Source organism: Neopsephotus bourkii, unplaced genomic scaffold (assembly GCF_033783945.1).
Source record: "Neopsephotus bourkii isolate Nb327-2 ecotype Australia unplaced genomic scaffold, CSIRO-AGI_Nbou_v1 NB_107, whole genome shotgun sequence".
Taxonomy (NCBI): Eukaryota; Metazoa; Chordata; class Aves; order Psittaciformes; family Psittacidae; genus Neopsephotus; species Neopsephotus bourkii.
In genome coordinates, this window is record NW_026900624.1 from 12,406,627 (window position 1) to 12,432,568 (window position 25,942).

The 25,942-nt window shown below is 43.7% G+C and overlaps 1 protein-coding gene across 3 annotated transcripts; it reads left to right on the plus strand.

The window, feature by feature from the left end:
* The first annotated feature begins 14,424 nt into the window (after positions 1-14,424).
* Positions 14,425-19,864, plus strand: APOBEC1 (apolipoprotein B mRNA editing enzyme catalytic subunit 1). Of its 3 annotated transcripts, none has more exons than XM_061361005.1 (5): positions 14,425-14,669; positions 15,005-15,032; positions 15,462-15,850; positions 17,008-17,126; positions 19,436-19,864. In XM_061361005.1, the coding sequence occupies exons 1-5, from the start codon at positions 14,648-14,650 to the stop codon at positions 19,460-19,462; spliced, it is 585 nt and encodes a 194-aa protein (XP_061216989.1). In that variant the 5' UTR covers positions 14,425-14,647; the 3' UTR covers positions 19,463-19,864. The 3 variants fall into 3 exon arrangements, with proteins under 3 accessions (XP_061216989.1, XP_061216982.1, XP_061216998.1); XM_061360998.1 differs by having other exon boundaries at positions 14,427-14,669; positions 15,459-15,850; XM_061361014.1 differs by lacking the exon at positions 17,008-17,126 and having other exon boundaries at positions 14,427-14,669; positions 15,459-15,850.
* The last annotated feature ends 6,078 nt before the right edge of the window (positions 19,865-25,942 follow it).

Below are 25,942 nucleotides of genomic sequence, written 5' to 3' on the forward strand. Positions count from 1 at the left end.
AGAACATTAAAGTATCATTTTGACCCTCATGAATCTCCACGGGATACATACCTCCTATGCATTCTGAAGTGGGGTGAGACTGGCAGACCTTGGAAACACTGGGTCAAAAATTATCATTACCATGCTGAAGTCTACTTCCTGGAGAAGATCTTTCAGACAAGAAAATACAATAATGTCAACTGTTCCATCACCTGGTACTTGTCCTGGAGCCCCTGTGAGAAGTGCTGCCGTAAAATACTGAATTTCTTAAAGAAGCACTCATATGTGAGCATAGACATATATGTAGCACGGCTTTTTTACACAGATAACAGAGAAATCCGCCGAAATCTGAAGAACCTTGTGAGCTCAGTGCCTGTAACCATTTCTGTCATGGAAATTGAAGGCAAGGTTTCCCATGCTTTGTGGGACTGGGAAGGGGTGAACTGGTGAACTTTGTGCATAGGTGAATCTGATATGGACTTACTTCTGTATTTAGTGTCCAGCTTATTTGGGGGCACATCCATCACCATTCAGTGACTGTTGCATCCAAAAAAAAGATGTTAAAATATTGTAGAGGGGGTTCAAGAGTCTTAGCCACTAGATCTGTATGAGAATTCTCCCTTGTTTAGAGATACCATCTTTCTGTTACTCCTGAAGAGTTGGGAGATAGTGCTTTTCCTTTGTCCTAAGGGACTGAATGAAGCTGCTGGGATAAGTCTGGTTGAAGATAAGAGAGGAAAAAAAAAAAAAGGTGCCCAGAGAGAATGGCATTAGTTCCAAATATGGAGTGGAGAGCACCCATCCTGTCCATGGCCAAGCTGTCTCTGTGTCATGGGCACAAGGAAGAGGTTAAAAAGTCTTGTTCCCTGAGCTTGTTTGAGATGTGAATAAACTTGGATTAGTCATCTTACTTTCATTTCTCCAGACTATACTGCCTGTTGGAGAATCTTCATCAGAGGAAATGCTGCTGCTGTTTATTCCTGGACTGCGGGCTTTCAATCAGCAATAACTAAGAATCGTTTGGAGCTCAAGGGCATCTTTGAGGTTAGTGGAGTCTGAGGGACAGGGGGAACCACATGAAATAGTGTGCAGTCTGGGGTCACTGAGCTGTAAAGAGCAGGAAAGAAGCGGTTCATATCTAGACAGAGTTTAGAGAGAATGCTTTCGGAAAAATAATATAGTAAAATCATAGGAGCTGCCCTGTCCCACTGGGAGAGAAGCATTGTGGATTTTCTTCAGTTGTATTATACATCAAAGGCTAAGAGTGCATCTTTTCTCCTTCAGGCTCCGGGGTGGGAAATCCCTTGATTATCAGCTGAAACTCAGTTCTTAACCCAGAAACCCTCCACCAGATTTCTTTTTAATCTGGATCTGAGCATGGGTTTCTGTTCACCAAGTGATGCTGCTCAGCCACTTTCTGTTATCATCAGTGCTGGTCTGATACCTCTTCCCAGTCACTTGGGCCCCTATGTACTTCATTAAGGTCCCTTACAGATTTGTTTCAGTAACTTCCTTGACTAGTCTGAAGGATACAGGTCCTGCAAGATGGGAAAAGCTGTTCAAAAGAGAATGTCTGTGCCCTGGGAAAATCAACCCTTTGTTTTTTATTTGTTTCAGACCTCCTGAAAGGCAGGACAGAGAAGAGAGAGTGTGTTCATCAATGATGCTGAAAGTTTGGGACCCTGGAGACAAGAGACCCTGCTTGAATAAATCCAACACACCCTTGGCCTGGCAGGACTGCGTACCAAAAGATAGCAAAACTAATATAAGATTTGCAGCATTTTGATATCAATGTATTAGAAATGCTTTCTAACAAATGACATATTTAGTGAAACAGAGTGAAAGAAATCTATGGCTAAGCAGATCACTGAACATCTAGGAAATCCATTTCATATGGCATCTGTGGGAAAGAAATATTCTGGGCTATCACAATATAGACTTCTGCTCTATCCATTTCAAATCACAGCAAGTCCAAAGTGGAATTGTTAAAGGATCTTAATTGCATATTTTTATTTTAATTTCAGGATCTTCCATTTATAGAATCATAGAATTAAGGAATAACTCAAGGATATATGGAAGGAACCCATAAGGATCATCATGTCCAACTCCCTGCTCCTCGCAGGACTACCTGAAACTAAACCATATAGTTAAAAGTGTCATCCAGATGCTCCTTGAAGTCTTTAACATGCTTGCTGCCATGACCACTTCCCTGGGGAGACAGTGACCAACCACTCTCACAGTGAAGAACCTTCTCCTGATGTCCAAGCTGAACTGCCCCTGATGCAGTTTCATTCTATTTCCTCATGTTCTGTTGATGGACACCAGAGAGAGGAGATCAGCACCAGGATTACCCTGTCCTAGGTGGAGGATCTGGTAGTTGCCCTTGTTACATTTCATGTATTTGTCCAGCTCTCTAGTCCATCCAGATCTTTCTTTAAGGCCTTTCCGTCCTTGAGGGTGTCCACAGCTCCTTCTAGTTTAGTATCGTTGGCAAACTTATTTAACGTAGATAATTAATCCAGATAATTTATAAAACCATTAAAGTGCAGTGGACTTAAAATTGAGCCCTTGAGAACCCCACTTGTTTTCTCGAGGAGCCTGACTCGAGAAACAGTTACACCCCATTTACTATAACCCTTTGAGCCTGACTCATCAGCCAATTGCTCACCTAGTGTATGTTTAACTGTGCGCTCCAGAAGGATACTGTGAGAGACAATATAAAAAGCTTTGCTAAAATCCAAACTCACCACATCTACTGGCTTCCCTTAGTCAACTACATGGGTGACCTTGTCATAAAAGGAAATCAAGTTGGATAAGCAGGACTTTTTGCTCATGAACCCATGCTGGCTATGACCAGTGGCTACATTGTCTCTCAAGTATTTTTCAGTAACTCCCATAATAACCTTCTCCATAATTTTACCAGGCCCTGAAGTGAGACAGGCAGTACTATAATTACCGGGGTCTTCCTTCTCACCACTCTTGGAAACTGGGACAACATTTGGAGCTTTCAGTTGATTGGGACCTTTCCAGACTTCCAAAACCATTGAAAAGTAATGGAGCCAACCAGCTCTCTCAGTCCCCTGGTTTAAATCCCATGGGCCCCGTAAGTTTCTGCACATCCAGCTAGATGAGCAGCAAGTCTCAAACAAGTTCAGGGCTGGCTGGCTGTCAGTTTATCATGCTGCAGTCATGGCATTCCAACACTGGAATTCAGGGGACCCAGGGCCCATCACTGGTGTTAACAACAGAGGAGAAGGCGGCATTAAACACCTCTGCTTTGTCTATGTCCCTATTTGTGAGGTGACTGACCCTTCAAGCAATGGGCAAATGTTATTTCTGGTCCTCTGCTGAGAGATTTCACCCACAGTATATGGACAGCTGCCTTACTGATTGTATGTAGAAGATAATCATAAAATGTTGCTAACACTCTCCAGTTTCCAAAAGCTACCGGTATCTTGGATAGACAGCTTACAACTCAGAGTCTTGATGACAGTGCTAAAGATCCCTGATGAAAAAACTTCTGGATGTGGAAATGGAGGCAGGTAGCAGCCAGAATTAGGAACAGCGTCCCAGGTCCAATATTCTGCTAACCTTGTTTTTCCTCTGATATGGCCCAGTGGTGCATACACTGATTGGAAAAGGACTGGTAAATTAGCACCCAAATGCTTGATTAATTCACTGTAAGCTACTTCAGCTAAGGCATTTTCATGAAAACAGGCTATTTTCTCGACTCTTGAAAAATGAATCTTTGGCAAAAGGTACCAAAAGGAACATCATTTAAGATTTGCTATCCTCCTAGCTAACCTTGTGTCCTACCTCATGCTGCAAGAAGAGTAAAAGAGAACTTAAACTCACATAAAATGTCCCATTGGGATAGAGAGTATAGGCCAGACTATTTAGTATCTAGTAGGAAGAAATGTTTTTTAGGGAGAGCAGACAAGCCTAGCCATTATCTGTGGTTCATTATGATCCAGTCACACTACTTTAATATCCACAATGACTGTGGTTGGGAGCCCTGCATCCTTTAATGTCTGTTTATGGACTTGTTACCATGACTTTCTCAGATCTCTTTTGACCCTGTCCTACCATCTGTGTCCACAGTTTACTGGTGCAGCAGATCCAGAAGTTCACAGCTTGCCATGTAAATAAGTATTTGTTTCTGTTTTGAACTCAGGAATTTATAACAGTGAGTGCCAGTTCTTGCTATACTAATGTCTCATCATTAATCACTGAAACACTTGTCTGCATTTGAAAGACTGTGCTAACCTAGAGGATTTTCCCCTGACTCAGTGGGAGCTATAATGCGTAAGTGACAGGAGCACTTGATCTCAAAAGAGTAACTTAAAAACTCTATTCAACAGAAGCAAACCCTCCATCCACCAGGTGGCGTGACTGTGGAATGATGATTACAGTGTCCATGGTCATTGCATTTCAGCATTTCTACTCAGGTGGCTAAAAGAAGTAAGAAAATATTTTTATCTGCAAGCCCATGCTGGAACAGGACCACTAGATGTATCCACTGGGAGCTCCTCGAAAAACAAGGCATGTTAGGCTGCACAAAGATGTGTAGGATGCAGCCTTATCACTTGCAGTAGTCAAGCTGGGAGGCCTTGTTTGCGCCTTTGTATTGTGAAGAGGTATGAATCCTGCTGTCAGTACTAAGCGCTTGGGATTAGAGCCTCTCTCCATCCCCTACTCCCGATTCTAACTTATTTTTGCAAGACTTGTATAAATATTCATTGACTTACACCCATTATAGTCCTCGAACTCTAAAGCTGTGATTGGGCCTGCTTCTTCTCTCATTGGAATTGCTAATTTTTTAACAGAGTCAATAGAATTACTCAGAGTTTGGACCAATGCAGCCTAAAGAGAATTTGTCTTACGGAAACCCAGAGATGTCAACCTGTAACCCACAGAATGGCAGCATTTCTCAACTAAATAATGTCCGCTTTGGTAGGTGTGTCCTCTTGTTTAGACACGGGTCTTTACAAGTTCAGGAGCTGGTGCTGTCAAGCTGGTCTTAAAGAGGCAGAGAAAATTGACTGCAGAAGTTTATGAGTGGAAGAGAAACACAATGTGAAGACCAAAATGTGAAACTACTAAACTCAATTTATGAAGTGGACCAAGTATCCCCTCCTCAATCTCTATTGCTGAAGGTCTTTGTAGCTAATTGTTGGCACAGGCTGACAACCAAATGACATCATAGTACACCTGCCTAGCGTCTTTTGGGATGGTTCTGTTGCTTGTTGATCCAGCACTCATTATGTTTAGTTCTTGTATACATTGTCCTGTTGGCTTTAGCTTACCACACTCTGCCCCTTTTTGCACTGTAACAAGCTCTTGGACAAAGCGAGGCTGTGACAATCCTATGTCACAAGCAAGCAACAACTCCAAATTTTTTTCACAATAAATACTGAAGGCAATTATTATGGTCTCTATCTCTTAGCACTGAAGAGCAAGAGAACATTAAAACCCCTTTAGCTGCCACCGTCACTAGGGCCTTCCTTTGGCATACTGCCCATAGATGGTCCAGGAGCTACATTTAAGCTCACATCTGCCCTATTAGTCCCTGCATGAGCTATGGTGTGAGTGTGCCTGTCTTCACTGTCATATCCATGCCTATGTCTATGCCCATGGCCAGCCATGGATTCTGTTGATCTATTTCCTAACCTGTGAACTGATTTTCTGTGTTGACCTCAGACCTGTCTCATCTCTGTGGACCAGCCCTGTGATCACTGTGCCTGTATGTGACCTTGGTTGCCATCACAAGACCTGATCCCAACCTGAGGATTGACTTGCCTAGGATCTGCCTCAACAGACTAAAAATGTGGACTTTTGGCTGATCCTGGCTGCTAGCCCTGGGCCCGCCTTGCTCTCCTTTTCTGGCTACACTGGATGGGCCCTGGCTAGCAAGGCTCCTTCCTTGATGTCTCCTATATCTTGCTTGACTTGACTCCTCACCCCTTAGGGTGTAGCTGGCCCTTGCTGTGCCCTGGTAGTGTCTGGCAAGAGCTGCTGTGACCTGGTCACAGAAAACCAGTGGCTCTGGATACCTGATCAGTTGTCTAGATTCTGCTTATCTATAATGCTATGAAGAGATGTTTATTTCAAGCAATTGTTTTGGTTTTCTTTAGTCATATTTGCCTAGGAAATCAGTCTGTGGTCAAAGAGTGAGCAAGAAGAGACTTCACATTCAGCTCAGTTCTCCCCTTTGTGTGTGTGTGTGAGAATGACGAAGTGGAATACAGACTGCTCTATCTAATGTAACAGTAAAAGTAAACATATCAAATGCGACCAAATAGGCCTCATATCAATGATTCAGCTGAACAGTATTTCTCAATAGTAACTTAGAAATCAGAAGCCATGTCTCAAACAAGCAGAGACAAAAATCAAGTCCAGAAGCAGAACACTCTTGTTGCTGCCTTAGCTGTCTGAAGAGCTGCCATCTGAGACAAAGGGGCACAAAATCACAAAATGGAATATAGAAACCTTTATAATTAGTTTTAAGTAATGTTAAGTTTGATGGCTTTGTAACAGTAGCAATGGAAAATTACTGAGGTGCAGGATACATAGAGAAAAAAAAATACAGGTAGAGAACATACTGAGAATTCTCACAAGATAAATCATTATAATTGACATAGTTTTAAGAAAAACAGTCTAGAGGAACAGAACACAGGGATAAGGAGTATCTGGGAACGGCAGGTATCCAGGATGGGCTACAGTTAAACTAACTGATAGGTGGAAGGATAGGAGGATTATTATGTCTCTGGTGCTAACGAACCAATTAAACTGGTATGAGCATCTACTGCACGTGCTCCAAAGGCTGCCAGAAGTGATGAAGATTGTTGGAAGAAGTAAACGACCCTCAGAGACCACCAGCACAATTCTGTACGCATGCGGGGAACTCTCTGGAAAATGATGTAATCCATACATAGCCTCATGAATATGTATGTATGCCCAGGGACTATATAAGGATGGCTTGTGTAGCAATACGGGGACACACGTTAGGTGGAGCTATCCCCCGTGTCTCCCGGCGCCGCAATAAAGAATACCTGCTTGTCAGCTTGAAAACTTTGTTGGCAAGTTTGTGCCTGGAGTTTTCTCCGAATCACATCTAACCATGTGGCACAAGTAAAATGATCTGGGAGCTGAGGATTGATGTTCTGTACTTGAATGCCTTGCAGCTCTCATGTACAGAGAAACAAAGGCTTGAATCTGGTCCCAATGGTCTTGTCACTGTCAGTCCCTTAGGCACTGTAGCCGTCCTGTTCACACGTGTGACATTTTAGTGTCCTGTGGACTGAAATTTGTGCTTAAACTAAGTCATTTAGAGATTATGATCATATGCAGAGTAAGGCCTCATCCATCACCCTATTATTCCTCCCTGGCCTGTTTACATCTTCTCCATCTTTCTAGCCCAAGCCTGTGTCCTGACTCACAGCATGACAACTGCTTTCCTCCCAGTGCGTTTCCTGACTGGACAAAGGTGCTACTACCTGCTGTCTCTCTTCCTGCAGCATCCCTGCTGAGGCTCAGATCTGTCAGGCACTGAAGGGGTTGGAGCTCCATCACTGTTTTGGCCTGCACTTTTCCTTCAGCGTATCAGAGCTCTTATGCCCGCATTCTCTGTATGTGCCACCCACCTGTGCATCTGCATGGTCACTTTGTGGCATCCCAGAGCTTCGAACACACACAGGAAGCAGGCAGAGCTTTATGTCCCCAAAGTGGCTTTTGGAGCTTGGCTCAGCTCTCCTTCCTGATCTGCAGCCCCAGAGATATGATACAAAGCCCCAGTGCTTTGCACTGGCATTGCTTTGTTTGTGCTGCATCCATTGCTACCATGGGTCTGGTTAAAGCAAGAGCAATTTTCCTGCCAGATGAAGTCTTGGTTCATCCTTGAACTTTAGCCATGTTGGTAGGAGGCAGGTGTCTCGGTTTAAGTGTCTCTGATGAAGGTAGATTGTGGACTGGGCAGTAGGCTGTGTCAAAGGAGGTGCAGATGGATATGTTCCCTATCCTGCAGTCCTGCCTATCTTACAAGACAAGCAGTTACTGTGTTAGCATCCAAACCTGCCATCTGTGTTAACTGTAATAGTGAGGTCTGGCAGGGATTCCCTGTCAGCATCATTCATGACTTCTCTAAGATAGGAAAATTGTGACAGGGTGGATTGCTGAGATATGATGTCATAATTCCCTCTGCTTCCAACAACCATCTTGGTTATTGGTCTAACCCATATAGTGAGGTCTTGCCATAGCAATATCCTGAGCAGTGAGCACCTAATCCATAGCACTAAGGCCAAGACTATTTAGGTAGCTGAAGATTATTTTCAGTCCACTTCCATAGCTGGATCTGATGAGCATTTACAGCTGACCTCATTGGGTGTACTCATTGGAGTAAACCATGACAGCTCAGCTGAATTTTTGGATATAAGGCCTACCCTTCCACCCTCACAGTTCCCTGTTTCCATCTATTTTTCTCCACTTCTGCCATATGCTGCTCACAAATACTGCTTAGCCCCATATGCATCTTTTAATCCCCTACTTCTTTTAAGATTTACCCAGATGCAGTGACCACAATCCATAACCATCACTGCAGCAGGTGTGGCTCCTCCTTGTACTGCTGAATGGCCTAAGCAACACAGCTTTAACCTGGAAAAAGGTAGCTGGGACCCACCTCTTGAGGTGCATTCCCTAAATCTCTTCCTTTGCAGGGTTATCTGACAGCTGTACCAGGTATCCCCTGCACCTGTACCACATCATGACTGTTCAAGTTCAAAGCTATCAAGACTACTGATAGCTGATTCCCTGAAGATTGTCCTGCTGCTGCTATGAGGAATATCATAAAGCACTTACTGATACTTGAGCATGCAGGTTCCTGTCTCCCAGTCCTGTTCCATGCCAGTGACAGTACTGTTACTTGTAATGGAGAGACTACATAGTAATACAGGGCTTGAATTGTGAAGATCCTGCCAGAACAAACCCCTATCTCTGGAGTCTTTCGAAGACTTCTTACTTGAAGACTTCTTTATCAGCTTTATCCTACCTGTGGACATGAGATGGTGAAGTAGGTTAACCCTGGCAGGCAGCTAAGCACCATGTATCTGTTTACTCTCCACTCTCCCTGCCCAATGGGATGGTGGAAAGGGAAGAATCAGACAGGCTGAAGTGAGAAAACTCATGCACCAAGATAAAGACAGTTAAATAAGCCAAGGGGAAAAGAAGACAGGACGCTCCAAATCATGCAGAAGAAATCCCTCTCCATGAGCAGATTGATGATCAGCCAGGCCCCAAGCAAGAGCAACTTCAGCAAAAAATCCCCTCCCCACAAGTTTTACTGTTGATCATACCATTAGGGGATACGAAAGAGCCCTGTGGTCATTTCGGGTCTTCAGGTCAGTTGTACCAGCATTTATTGGCCACCCCTGGCCTACTCACTTGGGGGCAAAGTCAGAAACAGAGAAGGCATTGATGCTGTGCAAGTGCTGTTTAGCAATAAGCTAAAATGTTGATGTATTATTAACACTGTTTTGTTCACCTGGCTAAACCACAGCACTAGGTGGGCTGCAATGAAGAAAATTAACTCCATCCTTGAGGGTGCCCAATGGTTATAATGCCTGGTTCTGGTGGGCATTTTCTGCTTCTGATGGAGGCTTTACCTCCAGCTTATAGATGAATTCTAGGGACAGTTTAACCATATGGTTGCCAATGAGCAATCCCAGAGTGCTTGGAAAAGAAAAGCTCAGCACTGAAAGTCCCTAGAGCTGCTGTGAACTCTCTCTCTGGTATGACTGGTAGAAAAACAACAGGTGAATCATTGCTTTCCCTCAAGTGAACTTCACGTGGTTTTGCTGTCCCCCCCTGCTATTTAAAACCCTGACAGTTGTGTGATAACTGTAGGCCAGACTCAGCCTCTCAGAGTGAGGACACTCTGATGGACACTCTGATGTCCACAGGGTTTGGGGTATTTATTGTTCTGACAAGTGCTTTGACACAGTGCATGCATTGAAACAAAGAGGTAGAAATGAGGCAAAATCAGAAAGATAAACGGAGAGAACTTTTGTGATGTAAAGTAGTGTGAGATGAGTGTAAAAGGACTGCTTATAGTAGAAAATCATATTGCAAAATACAGATAATTTTCTGCTTCTGATGGAGGTTTTACGTCCCATGGGAGCTGCTTCACTTGTTCACTTGCAGCTTTTCTTTCTTTCACACTTGACTCCTCCTGAAATATATTTGATCCACTTCCCTGATTTCTAGAACCTCGCCACTTACTGTGAAAGAATTGCATTACAATGATATTGGCAAGTCTGGCTAAAAAAAACTAATACTGAAGTAAGCCACAGGTTAAGTCCTTCTTGCCAGCTACCTGTTCTCCACCTTGCCTGGGCCAGGGCTCTGCCCACATACCCTTGTGGCTGTCTGCCATTCCATTGTTCAGAGTCACTCACAAATCTCACCCAGTAGCATCAAGGTGTCAGCAGTTACTTTGACCCTTTATGTTTTGGTTTCCACGTGTAGAAACTGAACAAGTCTCGGTAAAGTATGATGACGCTGTGTAACCTACAGAGAAAAGGAAAGGAAAGCAAAGGTGATGTGAGACATAAAGATGCCATAGGTGGGTGTGTCTACTGCTGTCATGGGCTACTGAGTTTACAACTCAGAGTTGTAAACTGATATACTGCTGAGGACGTGAATTGGTGTATCTAAAAGCTTGGTTTTATATGCATTATTGCATTATTATGCATACATAGATTTGTAAATATCTGTGTGGGTATTCATACATATGTATTCACACACACACAAAGACATGTTTTAGCCCTTTTTTAAATTTGAAGTTCACAGAGTAGATCTCAAAAGGCTCCCTGGGATTCTTCTTTCTGTAAAAATAGAGATATCTACTGAGAATTCTCCATTAAAAATACAGCTATCAACTAAGACATCTCCATTAAATCCAAACAAACATACAGTGGATTTTCCTTTTACTGTCAAATGTGCCAGCAGCAGAACACTTGAACTAACTCCAAATTCGCCACTACAAATTAAGTCCAGGAGGCGGCTTGTAAGTGGAGATTGAGAGCTAAGCCTCTGTGGTATGAGCCCCAAGGTTTTAGTCATGTTTAAGTTTTGCCTTCGTCCTTGCTTCCAGACTTCCACTGTGTGATTCTCACCACTTTCCAGTAGATCATTCGGCAAGAGAATAGAAAGCTCAGTACTTGTAAAATCCTTAGAGATCTGAAAATTGGGACCTTGGCTGATTCAAGCCCTTTTTGTCTTCTTTGATGTGTGATCTAACTTCTCTCCTCTGATCCTCTTTCACCTCTCTAACCTGCCTGTTTTTCCCAATTTCTTCTGTATGTTTCCATTTCTATGACTTCTACCTCACTCCAGATTTGTGTTCTATGCTGAATAAAATCCTTCAGTGTGATGCTGAAGTTGGTGTTACCAGTGTTTAAAGTATGGCTCTACTACCACCAAAAAATGGATTATTGTAAAGGTCTAAGGAACCAGGTGAGTAAAGGAGTTATGAGTGAGTGTATGTCCAACGTTCTATGTGTCCTTTGCTGTATATATTCCTCCAAAATGCATTTATGTTCAAGGAGGTATGCATCTGAGGGTGGTGGTTATTTCTAAAATAATCCATTTTCCGGAGTGGGTGAGATATATTCAGATGTTACCAACAGCTCAGCATTGCTATAACCTTCACATCGATCTCTATCTTAGGCAGCTTCAGTGAGGGGAGATGACTGATGGCATAAGAAGTATAAAAAATACTTTGGTCACCCCTGTTTGAGTAGTATGAGGGTCTACCCATACACACAACCCTTGCTAAAGACATGTAGAAACTTAAGGACATACTGGATTACTGCTTTTTGCTCATAAAGGCCAAGACAGAGTTTTCTCACCCAGGTACTTGGTTGGTTTCATCTTCTGGAGGTTTCATCACCCTCTGAAGCCCTTAAGTTTGGTCCCCATAAACAAGATGTGTGAATTCGTCTGGAAACGTTAAAATTCACATTTGTGGTAGCCTTGTCTTTCTGATTTTGTTAAACCAACTGACACGTTTGGAAGAGATTCCTTTCCTCACAGGCTGGCAGGAATGTCAGAATGATATTTCTCTTTTTCTTTAACTTTCCTCTTGTTTTCTACCATCTCACAAAGCATCTGGACATACGTGGAAATGTGGTGCTGCAAATTTCATGCTTCTGCTCAGAACAATTTTTCTCTCTCTGCTTTCTATGTCACATTGCTGGTTTTATACCAGGAACTCCTGCTACTAAGCACTGTTAGGCTAGTCAAGCTGTTTCTTGTAAATTAGACTAAACATCTAAAAGCCTAATTCACAACTACATATTTGCAAATATCTGCTGCAGAGAGAAGGAAATTAAGAGAATTCTACAGTCTCATAGAATCCTAGAACAGTTTGGGTTGGAAAGGACCTTAAGATCATCTAGTTCCAACACCCGTGCCTCACACTAGACCGTGTCACCCAAAGCTCTGTCCAGTCTGGCCTTGAACACCGCCAGGGATGGAGCATTCACAACTTCGTTCGACAACCCATTCCAGTGCCTCACCACCCTAACAGTAAAGAACTTCTTCCTTATATCCAATCTAAACTTCCCCTGTTTAAGTTTTAACCTGTTACTCCTTGTCCTGTCACTACAGTCCCTAATGAAGAGTCCATCCTCAGCACCCTTGTAGGCCCCCTTCAGATACTGGAAGGCTGCTATGAGGTCTCCACGCAGCCTTCTCTTCTCCAGGCTGAACAGCCCCAACTTTCTCAGCCTATCTTCATGCGCGAGCTGCTCCAGTCCCCTGATCATCCTCGTGGCCCTTCTCTGGACTTGTTCCAGCAGTTCCATGTCCTTCTTATATTGAGCACACCAGGACTGCACACAGTGCTCTAAGTGGGGTCTCATGAAAGCAGAGTAGAGGGGCAGGATCACCCCCTTTGACCTGCATTTTTAGCTTTACTAAGTATCATGTCTGTGAACTCGATACGCATTAGTCAAACTCTTATTTTATTTGTTTAAAAGATCTCTAAGTGTCTGAATCGATCCCATTCACTCTTCCTAAGGTAACAACTAATGCAGCCACTAGGAACGAACAATTCTATGATATGATGTGATTGGTGACCTTGCAGCTGAAGAGGCCCTGAAGGCAAATGCTTCTCTGCCCTGTGACCTGCTATGACTAGACTTCTCCACAGATTGTCTGTCCAGTGCCTGAAACCCTCCTCCCTTTGTACTCCAGCATTCATTTTCACTTCTCTTTGTTCCGCCCTTGCAGGAAACTGAGTATTTTTGACAATAGAATGTTGAGGGCTTGCCTCTGAGAATGCAAATAAATCACACCCTTAGCTTTACAATCCCAAACCAGACTCGGCATTGAGGAAGGCAATGGCTTTGTCCTCAGGGAGTGCACATTACTGAATGATAGCTCACCAAGGATCCACTTCTGCAGCTTGCATCAGGCCACAAAATAATTGTGTCACAAAACCAGAGGAAACTGTAAATGATAAAGACTGACTCAACACAGTCATCTCTAGATAAGCCATATCTTTGTAAATCACTTGCTCTGCAAGCCAGTTTTGGGTGTATCAGTAAGAGAAAAGCTTCTCACCAGCAACTAGCATTGTTTTACTCATTTTCAGATTAAACGAGGAAATACTTTTTGCTGCACCTTGTGTGAGTTATGGAAGAGGTCACAGGAAGGTGCTGCCCAGTTCATAACACTGAGCAGATTTTTCAGGGCACTGGAAAAAGCCTATTCTTTTTACATCAGGGCACTGCTCTGTCATGACCAATAGCTTCTGCAGGTACTTACCAGCAGGCTCAGGTCTTGCTGTTAGGGTGCCCACATGAATACAGTCCTCTTCTGTTGCGAAGATTCATAAGTACCTGGGTGCCTGCACAGAACAAGCTCTTCACTGCCACAGATCTCCTGGATGCTGGACAGCTTGCTTAGAGTTGGCCTGAAAGTCTCTGCCTAGTAGCTGACCACAATGTGGTCCTCACACACATTGAGGGACTTCCTTGCCCTTGTGAGGACCTCAGTTCAAGGGTGTATGAGCCGCCCTTGAAACTCCAGAGGATGGTCCCATGAAGGGAAATGGCAGTAAACATCATCACCTGCAGGAGACCCACAGAATCACCAGCTTTTGCAGATGTCTCCTGTTTCCTTCTCTCCACTGGGTTCATCCCAACTTGCTGTCAACACCTGGATGCCAGAAAAGTTACCATCTGCCATGCCCCAGCTCTGTGACTTGATGCCATTTGTGTAGACGTTCTTCCTCTCTTGGTGCACTGGGGTGACTAGAGAAGGCATGCTTTTCTATCCTGGGGCTAGTGATAATGAAGAGATAGAATTTCTGTTCTTCACTGCAAAAAAAGTGAATCACCTCTTAATTCCAGCTTCTGTCAGGCAAGCTTTTCTACAACTCAGATCCACTTCTGAGCGGGACTCACCCTCTTTTGGAGAACTTACTTTCAGTTTCACCCAGTGGGGTGGTTTGTTTGCATGAAGGCAAGTCATGATGAGGAAATATTCAGCTGAATAACATCACTGACATCCAAAGTTCAGCCTTGGGGAATAGAAACTGAAAATCAACATAAGATTAATAAAAGGACATCCATCACCCAAGAGGCGACGGGCAAATCCAGAAATATCCATGGCTGCTGTCATTGATGGAGGTAAGTACATGTATGTGAAAAGCAGGTCTATTTCTCCATATTCAGTGTAGGTATTTACTATAGTTGTACCTAAGGAACTGGTGAATACAGACAAATGTGTGCATTGCCACATGAAAATATGCAGGAGGCACTTGTGTATTTGTGTGTCTTACCTCTTTGAATGCATTACTGTATCTTGAGTCTGAGGTCCAGCCTCAAAATATAATGCTTTTGTTAACCTGATGTTGCGTTAGTCAGGGAGTGCATAGACTGAAATGGGCCAGGACAGGAGATGTGAATGAAATTTTGTTTTCTGACCTACTATCCCAAACGACTCACAAATCTTTTTTATATAGATCCTGCACCCAGACAGAACAACCAAAGGTAAGCGATACAGTTGTATCAGTGTGTGCTGCCTAGAATCCATGGCAATTTCCAGAGTCAGGCAAAGCAAAGAATCCTTGTGCCCTGTTTTCCTCTTATCATCCCTTTCCTTGATCTTCCTTTCCAGTTGTCTCACTGCTTTGACCAGTGCTGATCTCAGAGTGGTGATGGGGTTGCTTAACTTCCCAAGATCAATCATGGAAGTGCTATGGGTGTTTCACCAGGGCCACTTTAGAGGAAAAATTTTGGACCCTTCATTAAATTCCCAATTCCAGATTTAGATCATTAGATTGCAACATTCTTTCATCTGTCTTTTTGTGATGGGAAAGACTGAGAGTGGGAGCTTGGTCGATGTTGAGAGCAGGTAACAATGGGACCAAACACCACTAAAGTGTGGGGATGATTGTACTGTTGGTACCTTTGCCCCAGGTGGAAGATACAGCCAGAGGTTTTCAAAAGAAATTATTTGCCTAACCAACGTCCAAAGGTGGTGTACCTGCTGTATGAAATCAGGTGGAGCAGAGGTACCGTCTGGAGGAACTGGTGCTCAAACAGTTCCACCCATCATGCTGAAGTCAACTTCTTAGAAAACTGTTTCAAGGCCAATCCATCAGTTTCTTGCTCCATTACCTGGGTCCTATCTACTACACCCTGTGGGAAATGTTCCAGAAGAATTCTGGATTTCCTGAGTGGATATCCCAATGTGACCTTGGAAATATATGCAGCCAAGCTGTTCAAGCATCTGGATAACCGTAACCGGCAAGGTCTCTGGAACCTGGCAAAAAATAAAGTCATTATACATATCATGAATCTTGCAGGTAACACAATTACTCCTTGTTTATGGATTGAAAGTTTTGGAATTATATGCACTCTCAACAGTTGTGTTTTGCAGTAGTGATAGTGACTGGCATTGGGGAGGACTAATGAATGCAAAATGCCATTCTCTTGTGCCTTATTTCTTCTTCAGTACAAGGAGAGTTATGTCTTTCTCTAGCCTTCCATGCCTCCTTTACATACAGTGAAAAATCCTGAGTATAAGATAGAACCTGTCCTTCCCAGTACATATATGCAGATGCAACAAGTAATTGGTTTCCTTTGATAGCTGGAAAAGAGAAGGACACATATCTCAAGGAGACCTTCAGACAGTGCATCACAGAGGATGTGTCTTGCATGTGTGCCTTTTTATATGTATATCTTGCTTGCCTGTTGATGCTTGGCTGTAAAAATAGTCTGGACAAGTAGCTCAGAGAAAGGAATATACATTTGAAGAGATGAATCTCACATACCTGTCTGGTACAGGAGTGTGGATCTACAAAATCTACCAGGTCAAACTTAAACTTAAAGGACATAGCTTGTCTTGGGGAACCTGTCTCTGGGATTATACCACCAAAGCAGTGACAGAATCTCTGGCCATCCTATTAACAGTAAGATCAATATGAAACTTCTAAATGTTAGGGTGTTCACTCCAGGTTTTCTCTGACCATTGAGATGTCAGACAGATTCAAGATTAAAACAACAAGCTCATTTTCTTACCCAAAGCTGTTGTGATCAATCACAAGTCTGCCAAAAGGCATGCCTGAACAGCCCTGGTTGTATGTGTCACCTCCCTTTTCAGTCCTTCCCAGAGAAGCATCCTGCTACTTGCTGGTTGCTTCTCCCTTGGCCAGCATGCTCCGTCCTTATGCCTGACGTGCTATCTGTGTTAGGGGTTGCCCAAGACACCGTAGTGAGCTCTCCCTGGCAATTCCCCTTTTTAGACATATTGCTATTTGTAGAGTTTTGGTTCCCCTTTCCACTAACTTATTTGTGTCGTTGCAAGTCATCGTTGGTCCCTTGCATGAATGCCCTCAGATGAATATCTGTCTCCTGCCTTTTACCATTTTCCTGCTGAGAAAGCAGTGACTCACTGGCATATTCATGAAGAAGGAACTGGGTATGCCTTACATCAAGAGTGACCAGATCTTTCTCTTCTCAGATTACAATTACTACTGGAAAAGATTTGTTGCATACCAAGATGGCGAAGATGATTATTGGCCCTGGAGTTTCGCTCCATACATCTTTCTGAATTGGATAGAGCTCCGTCATATCCTTTTGGTTAGTAGGCACTTGAAGAAAACACAGAGAGTGAAAAGTAATGCAAAATCTTAGGAAAATGAGGTTTGAAGTATCCTGGCAATGGTGCTAACAGAAATTATGGTAGGAAAAATAAGCATGGGCTTGATGCTGCGTGAACAGAAAGCCCAGCTGCAAGAGATTACCAAAGACTATGATGCTACATTGTGCCTTTGTAGCCAGGAGTAGAGAAGAGATTTAGCAATACCCCCAGGGGTTTTTTTGGAAAGAAAAGAGAAATTATTTCAACCCTTTACATGGGTCAGCTACAAGGACATTAGCTTGCAGCTTACTGGAACTTTTTGATCCCAAAAGCTCCCTCAGCTATGTAAACATGATTTAAGTAGACTCTTCTTGCCTCTCAGGATAGGGCTACTACTTTTAGTTGATTTCTGAGCAAGTTCAAAAGCCCGGATGGGTGGATTCTCTTTCAGGATCAGAACTTGCACATAAGAGTATCATATGACTGAGATCTGCATTCCTTATTTCTTGCAACCCATACAACTGCAAAAGCTATTTTTATGACCTGATTACCTACTGTACAAGAAAGAGAAGGTGGTCTAGTGAACAGGGGAGAAAACCAGGACTGGAGTTAACTTCCTGGCTCAGCCACTGCTTGTCGGGCAAGCCAGTTCTTGCTTGAACTTGTCCTGTATGTAGAGCGGGGGCTAGCAGAATGGACAGCAGAAGACAGAGGAAGGGATGCATAGAACTACATAATATGGACAGGAACTTAAAGTCTAGAAAGAGAAAAACTAACCTATTTGTGAGATGCTATAAATGATTTATTTCTGAGTGGGAAAAAGGTACACATTAGACTTAATTTAGCTTCTATCTACCTCAAACTTTACATAGGTCTTTTAATACCTCAGGACCTGACCTTTCTAAGTATCTGAATAAGACATTCAGGTGACAGGGTACACACGGTCAGTAGCATTATCCATCAGCTGATCTAACAAAGTAGTTAATGCAATGGAACTGCTCAGGACATACTTTTTCCTTGGCTTTCAGCCTTCCTAAGTCTCCTAATGTCTGAGATGATTAAATAGTCTAGCAACTTATGCACAATCAAATGCACAGTGTGATGCTTACCAGGGAGCTGAACAGAGCTTACTGATAAATACTTGTGAGTACCAACAAACTACAGCCTACTCAGCACAATTGCCCGGGTACAAGGTGAATAAGCCCTTCACATTTTGGTTTTAAAGAGCCAGTTAACAAATGGCCTTTCCCTCCCTACGCCCCTGGCAGCCTTGTTGATTACTACTGAGTCCTGGTGGCTGGGAAGCTCGCACTGCGACACCCATGCTGAAAACTGGACACTTGCTCCGCTGCTTTGCAGTCTCAGCCAAACTCAAGCCACACCTAAACCGAAGCCCATTATCAGTAGTTCTGACTAACCACCAATCCTCTACAGAAGGGATGGGAAGGTCTATTTGCTTGTGAGCACTCAGCTCCATAGTCCTAATTACACAGAGGTGTAATGAGAGTTAGTTCCAGGCACATGCTTCAGAGAAATACAGACTGTTAAGTAAAATCCCTGGCAGAAGAAAGACTCAAAGGAACTGGAGAGGTCTGGTGAATGCAACTGCAATAATAAAGGCTGGAGCACTTGCCCTACAGGGAAAGGCTGAAGGAACCGGCTTCGTTAGACCTAACAAAAAGAAGGCAAAGTGGGATCTAGCTGCAGTTTTCCACTACATAAAGGCAGTGAAGACAGAACCAGACTCTCCTCAGTGCTGCACAGAGGGAAAATGAGGCAACAGGCACCGGCTGTGACAAGGGAAATTCCATCTGGGCAGCAGGAGAAGTCTCCCCTGACAGCAGTGCTGTACTGGAGCAGGTGCCCAGAGAGGCTCCATCCATCCCTGTCAGACCTCCATCCCTGGAGACACTGAGGATTTTCCTCTAAGCTTTGGAGTTAGCCATGCCACAAAGTTGTTGTTGGATTGGAGACCTCTTGAGGGCCTTTTTACCCCCCAAAACTCTGCCTTTCCACAGGATCTATCTCCACTTCCCCTGGATTCAGCTGTGCAATCTGCCACCTTTTAAATGTTCCTGTTTCTGAGTGGTCTGTCTTTCTAGGAGGGGTTTACACAGCAAAGTAATTCTGAGGTGCTACACTGTTGTCTAGAAAGCTATGTCCCAAGGGAGATTATCTAAGTTGTTGAGGGTGGATCGGAGTGATTTCTTGGACTAGATGTATTTTCAAACTCTGGATCATGCTGAAGAGACAAGCTTAAGCTTTTGGCATCTAGTTTTTAACGTTCATGTTCCTTTCTGTCTGCTAGGGACTTCCTCCGATGTTGTCAAACTAAATACTAACAAACACCAGCAGCATGCCTCCGACAGTATTTTCTGCTGCAGCCTTCAACTATGAGCCTCAAACTGCCACCAGAGAAAGCTCTCATCACTGGCTGGGCTTTGCCACTATTTGCCACAGCAGAAGGCGCACATGAGAAACCATCAGAAAGTTTGCATGAGGCTGCAGGACATGATATTCTGTTACAGAGAGTAACACTTTTCATGTTCTGATCTGAAGCAAAGAAGTAATCAATCAGAACAATGCATTCTGATTTTGAGAATTTCTTATTACTGTCGCTTCTATGGCTATGTGTGTAATGTTTCAGAAAATATATCATACTATTACAGTATTTAGGTAATATTATTGTTACATTACTGCTTTTATTAATGTATAATACATTAATATTATTAAGGATTATATTGCTTCATTTTAAGGTTTTATTTTCCCCATTTTAATGACTTTAGAAACAATAGAATAAAAGAGAAAAGGCCAGCTCTGTGGAAACTTTGCTTTTCCTTTTCAGTTCCTGGGCACACATCCTTCCCTTGCAATTCCACATTCTGAAGTCCTAGCTGTTTATTGAAAATTAGGGGAACGCAGTAAAAGCTCTGCTTTTCCAGCTGGAAACACTGAGTGGAATGGTGAGGTAGTAGATGTTGAAAGCTCTGAGTTATCTGTACAGACAGAAGGGGAAAAGGAGGTGGAGGTGTGTTTGGCCTTGCGGAAGTTTTCAGTTTGTGCTGCAAATAGTGCAAAACATCTGCATAAATCATGTTGGGAGCCCCACGTTTCATGCTTCCCAGCCCCTCCAAGCAGGAGGGCCATTGTGTGGTGAGCCCACTGGAGAATATGCTGCTGCTGGGATCTGCAGCATGCAGGCACAAATGATTATGTGAAGAATAAGGCAGGGGATGGTAGGAGCTATCTCTTGCAGTTGATTAACTCTTATAGCAACCTTTGGCCATGCCAAACTGTCCAGATGTTTAGTAGACTATCAGGACAGCCAGAAAAGCTGCCAGCTGAGGAAGCAGCTTCAGTCCCTGCTGTCTGAGAGAGTATCTAAAGCTGAGTGCAGCTGGCTGGGGGGTGCCTCCAATGTTAATAGAATTACTTCAAGCAATGGATAGCATGGCTAAAGTTTTCTCGCCTCCAACAGGCTGGATGTCACATGCCTTCTCTCTGTTCATTCTGGTGTTAACTCTTTATTTCCTTAGGGAGAAATCAAATCACTTCATCAACATGTAGTTGAGTACATCAGGGTCCAGAACCTTTCAGTAACAACTTGTAAGTTACTGCCGCATTGTGGAATGTAGCAACTCAGTCCTTCAAACACCTTCACTTGTGTCTTGCTTTGAAACTTCATGATGCTACAGAAGTTAGCTGTGTCCCATTGAAGAGTCTAGAAAGTACAACAGCACAAAGCTATACAACAGTGTCTACTGTCACAAAATGGAAACCCTAAATATTAGGAAAATCTGCAAGATGTGAAGACCCATCTGATGTCTCTTGCCAGAAATATCGAAGCAGCATAAAATGTTGCTCACGCCTTCGCAAAGCACAGAGAAGCCTTTACCCATCACAGTGTGGAAATTACTGCCACGTTGCTAGTTTGTGTGAAATAATCTAAAAATGCTGGTAGGTGTCACTATGCTCCTGCACCTTAGAATAAGCTCAGAGTTTTATCTTGGAGACGTCACAGTTCAGTGTACCTAGAACTCCAACTGTCTGGAGGAAAATGGGAGGTTGGATGACCCAGCTCTCTGGAGTAGGATGATGATGACATTGCCTGGAGATTAAAGAAGACATGAATTTGAATTAGGAGAAGGTGGGTTGATGGGAAAGAATTCATTTGAGAAGACCCAAAAAAGAGAACAGGAGACTTCAGTAAGTAACACTAGGTGAATGTCGTGGTTTAAGCCCTGTTTTAAAAATGGTAAGGGAAAAAACAAGGGGAGAGAATGTAAAACTAGAAAGGGAAAAGGAAAACAGTAAACACAAGTGATGCACAATACAATTGCTCACTGCCTGCTGACCTATACCCAGTCTGACCTGAGCAGTAATATGGGCCTTCCAGGTGACTCCCCCCAGTTTATACACTGGGCATGACATGCTGTGGTATGGAATACCCCTTTGACTAGTTTGGGTCAGGTGTCCTGTCTCTGCTTCCTCCTGACTTCTTGTATCCCTCCTTGCTGCAGAGCATGAGACTGAAAAGTCCTTGATCAGGGTAAGCATAACTTAGCATCAATCAGAAACATCAGTGTGTTATCAGCACTGTTCTCAGACCAAAGTCGAAAACACAGCACTGCACCAGCTACTAAGATGGAGAAAATTAACTGCTGCAGCTAACCCAGGACAGTGAAGGAGATTAGAAGGACCAGAAGCTAGGGGTGTGTCAACTTCATTGTTTTACGTGAGAAAGCACTAGTAATCCAGTAAGAAATATACCAGCCCAAACCTGATCTTGATCCTATAGCAGTAGTAAGGTGACCTGCTCCAAATTATCTGCTTTCTCCTGCAGCTTCATCTGAGAGTGAGCACAGACCCTGCTGTCAATCTTCCAGCTTTGCTCCTGCCAGTCCAAGGCCCATCTCAGTGAACTGTCAACCATGAAAGAGTTTTCCTGCAGTCAAGGTAGAGGACAGTGCTTTTACTGCAGAACAGAGGGGTTATTCGTGACACACCAAGAGGTAACCTATCCTTGCTTTAGACTCCAGCTAATACTCCTCTGTTTAGCTCCAAGCCAGAGAGCCTCGGATGAGGGTGGGGTGGTGGCCAAGGGAGAAGTCAGGGTATATAGCAGAACAAGAGAGGACACGAGGCTCCTCTGTTTCATTTAACATGGGTCTCTGCATCTCTAACCCAGTGCAGCTTCTCTCAGAAAGGTGGGTGCAGTAGGTGTGATTCTCTTCAGGTTGTGAGGAATGCCTTGGCGATTAATAACATTAGGTCAGCACTAGCAAGAGTATGAGATGGGTATGCAACCTGCTGAGTTTCGAACACACATCTTAGACACTGTTGGGCCTAATCCTGTTCCATCATCCTATCTCAAAGCAATATTGGCAAGTGCCCGCTGGCTCTTGAGAGAGCAGTGGGTACCTGCACAGGGATGTTCTGCCTTATCTCCCCTTTTCTCCCTATAGTTACGGTATTGATTCTCTGACTCTTACCCCCAAAACAAAAGTTTTCGTTTGCTATCCTGTGTAGTTATCTGTTTTTCTGTCCAGCTTTTTGCTTGTTTGCTTCTCCTTCTCAGAAGCGCTAATCAGTCTTGCTAGAAGTCCCAAAAGAGAAAGACAGCAACAGCGAGTTCCTGGAACTGAAATACTAGGGAAGAGAAGAACAAAGTGAGAAGACACAATACTGTCTTGCCTGACACACTTCCAGGCTCCAGTCCTCTTCAGCTCTTCCTAGGCCAAATGTAGTTTCTAAGTATTCAGTAGCCCTGCGTGAAGCATAAACAGCTACATTGCTGTTCTGGGAGAGGAAGTAAGCAGGATCTTGGAGACAGCTGAAAGCAGAGACACCATTCTGTGGAGGCTGTAACAACTCCAGCTGGAGTAATCAGGGTCCTGTGTCCCTGCCCTGGTACAAATGAATATGGGCCGGAGGGGTAAACTAGAAATGTGCTCATTTGCTCAGCAGCAGTCCTAGTCCATTAGGCAAGAACTTTGCAGCAGTGATGGTCCTGTAATGTGTAGTACTATCTCTAAGGGAGCAAGAGAACACCTGATAAAGCAGAAATGACGAACAAGGCAGAGCGAGAGATGATGCAACCCACTTTCTCTTTCCCCTTCAGATGCTCTCCTTATCATTGCTAGCGCTGTCAGAACAAATGGTCTCTTCTGTGCCAAACCCCTCCATGTTTCCCCCATGAACCGAATCTGAGTTCCATCGCTGCAAATACTTAATACGTATGTGATTAAACAGTTACATTTCTGCTCATAGGAACACCAAGGGGTCAGCACCCGGGTGAGGAGAAAAAACTATGTGAGCTAGAGGACAATGCTGGAATACCTCTAGGCTAAAAGGGCAAGTAGCAGGGGACTGGACTGCCATGACCTTGAAGCCCTTTTCTGTCCTGGTTTCCAAGTACCAGCACGTGAGAGAGGAACTGAGAGCAAACAGGGAGAGGAGACGTGCTTAGAAAATCCCCCTTGTATTTGCAAGGGCCTGGAGTGTGTCTTTGCATTTCTTAATGGTAATCTGTTTCTTATTACTGCAATGCGATGTCCAAGGACGCTGTGTACTGACCTGGAGTAATGCTGTGTGCAGCTGTGGGAATGATGTCAGTGTCTTGTTCTTCAGTGGGCATGTTCTGGGGGCTGTCGAGAGCCAGGCTCCGGGAGCCGTTTGCAGCAAGAAGCAGCATATCCTTCCAGCCAGCACCCTGGTAAAGGGTGCCAGCCACCCCCGTGCACCAGGAGGTGGCAGCCATGCCCAGTTTTCCACACTGAACCGATAACAATCCCATCCCGTTTATCCTCTTTTCCTCAGTTATCAAAGACCGGGTCCATACCTCACTCTGCTGCAGGGTTCAAGCTTTCACAGAATAGGTACTTTCTATATCCCAGCCCATGATAAACCACATCGGTTGTGATAAGACTGGATGCATCCTGAGGATCTCATTGACTAGAGGTCATGCAGGTGGCTGTATGCAGACACACAGGATGACGTTCAGTAAAGATGAAGGAGCTACGCCCAGCCCATGGGCAGGATGGCTTTCAGCAGCCCTCTGGGTCTTATAAAGGTGTGCTGATAGTATCAGTGTGTACACCTTGAGCATGCAAAATGCACCCAAAACATTACACACTCGGTCAAAGGGATAGGCCAGGCAAAAGCTCATGTTCGTGCCGGATTTGCTGGGAAGTCTTTTATATCCTGTTCTTGACTGTGGCTGTAATGCTTAGGGTATGAGTAACAAGAGAAAGAGGAGGCAGGAACACTCATGGGAAGCAAGGCTGGGGTGGCAGCAGTAACATTATTCGGATGTGCCTGTGTCTTGTTCATCGCTGCAAACTGTGGCATGTTGGACCAAGTAAGACTGTAGTTTTCAGCTGGCACCATAGACCCCTGTTCTGGTTGTTCCCCACAGTCTCAGGAAGAAACACTCTCCCCAAAATCACAAGTGCCCACTTTCCCCAGCTCAGGCAATGGGGCCTGAAGTGTTATTTGCTACAGTCAGCTTGAGGGATTAGTTCTTTCCCAGGTGCTTGTAAAGGACGGAGACACCTAGAATAGCACAATCACTGTCACCATAAGGGAGTATAAACATAAGTGGCATTCAAGAGTATATAAACATTAGAGAAATGGTCCCCATATACAGTTGACAAAGCAAGTAAAAAAATCTTAGGCTGAAAAAGCAGTGTTACTACATAACAGTCGTCCTCCAAGGAGCTGCTCTTGGCAGAGACACCTAAAGCATTTGAGGTTGGATTAATTAATAATGCCAATTCAAACACTGGTGACACATAACAGGAATTCATATTTGAGAACAGAAAAGAAACTATCACAGAAGAGCTGAATTCCTGCAGATAAATCAGAAGGATTTGCTAAGCAGTCCACTCTGAATTTAATCCATTTTGGATTCAGAAGAAGCAACCTGGGATGTATTCTGAATGCAGCTCATGTTTCTTTGCATTTTCTCATTGCATTTATTCTCCTGTTGTTTAATGTCACAACTGTCACGTTTCAACAAGTATCTTCAACTCAAGTGTTCATCAGCATTTAAGCAAAAGCCAGTGTCTCAACTTCACTTTTAGAAAATGCTGCTTTTACTGGTAGGTCTCCAACAGTGTCACTGAGAAGGACAATATTGCTTTTCAAGGGAATACAAAAACTTGGAAGACAGGGATCCTTTTCCTATCTCTGCTTCTCTTCTTGCTTTGCAAAGTATGTTGAGTAAGCATTGCTGTGTCCACACTGGTCCATTACGAGTCATGAATGGGGACAATAGGCTTGGAGTCAATGAAGGAAGCATCCTGAACAACTTTAGCATCTGCATGACAGGTTTTTGGTAGTATTTCCCAGGTACCTATTGCCTAAATACTTCATTTGCCTTGAGCTGCTGCGTGACACTGTCAACAAGTTCAGAGTTGCAACTCAAAAGGATAAAGACAGTTTAATAGGGTATTGTCAGATTTTCTCTCCAGAAATCAGAAAGGATAGATGACTCCTTAATCCTTTGTGTCATCTTTTACTTCTGTCACCCACATAGTATCAGAACAACAAAATCAGATGCTCATTTGCAAGACCTTTATTTATATAAATAATATCCACCATATCAAAAAATATACAACGCCATGCTTGCAAATTAATGCTTTGCAAAGAACTCTTGTTGCTATTCCTGGCTGAAATTCCTCAAGCTGACAGTGGGTCAGGAGCCTCAAGGTGTAGGAAGCTTGTGATGAACCCAGTTGTGACATCTCCTAGCAGGAGTAGGCAGAGCAGAGCTCTCTGCTGTCCTCATGGCCTACCACCAGAGGAGGTCTTT

What these genes read in the sequence shown, in the direction of transcription:
- APOBEC1 (XM_061360998.1), top strand. Translation starts at nt 14,648, where the DNA reads ATGGCTGCTGTCATTGATGGAG. An exon ending in GGCTGCTGTCATTGATGGAG is followed by an intron (nt 14,670 to 15,004) that starts GTAAGTACATGT and finishes TTTTTTATATAG; the next exon opens with ATCCTGCACCCAGACAGAAC. An exon ending in ACATATCATGAATCTTGCAG is followed by an intron (nt 15,851 to 17,007) that starts GTAACACAATTA and finishes TTCTCTTCTCAG; the next exon opens with ATTACAATTACTACTGGAAA.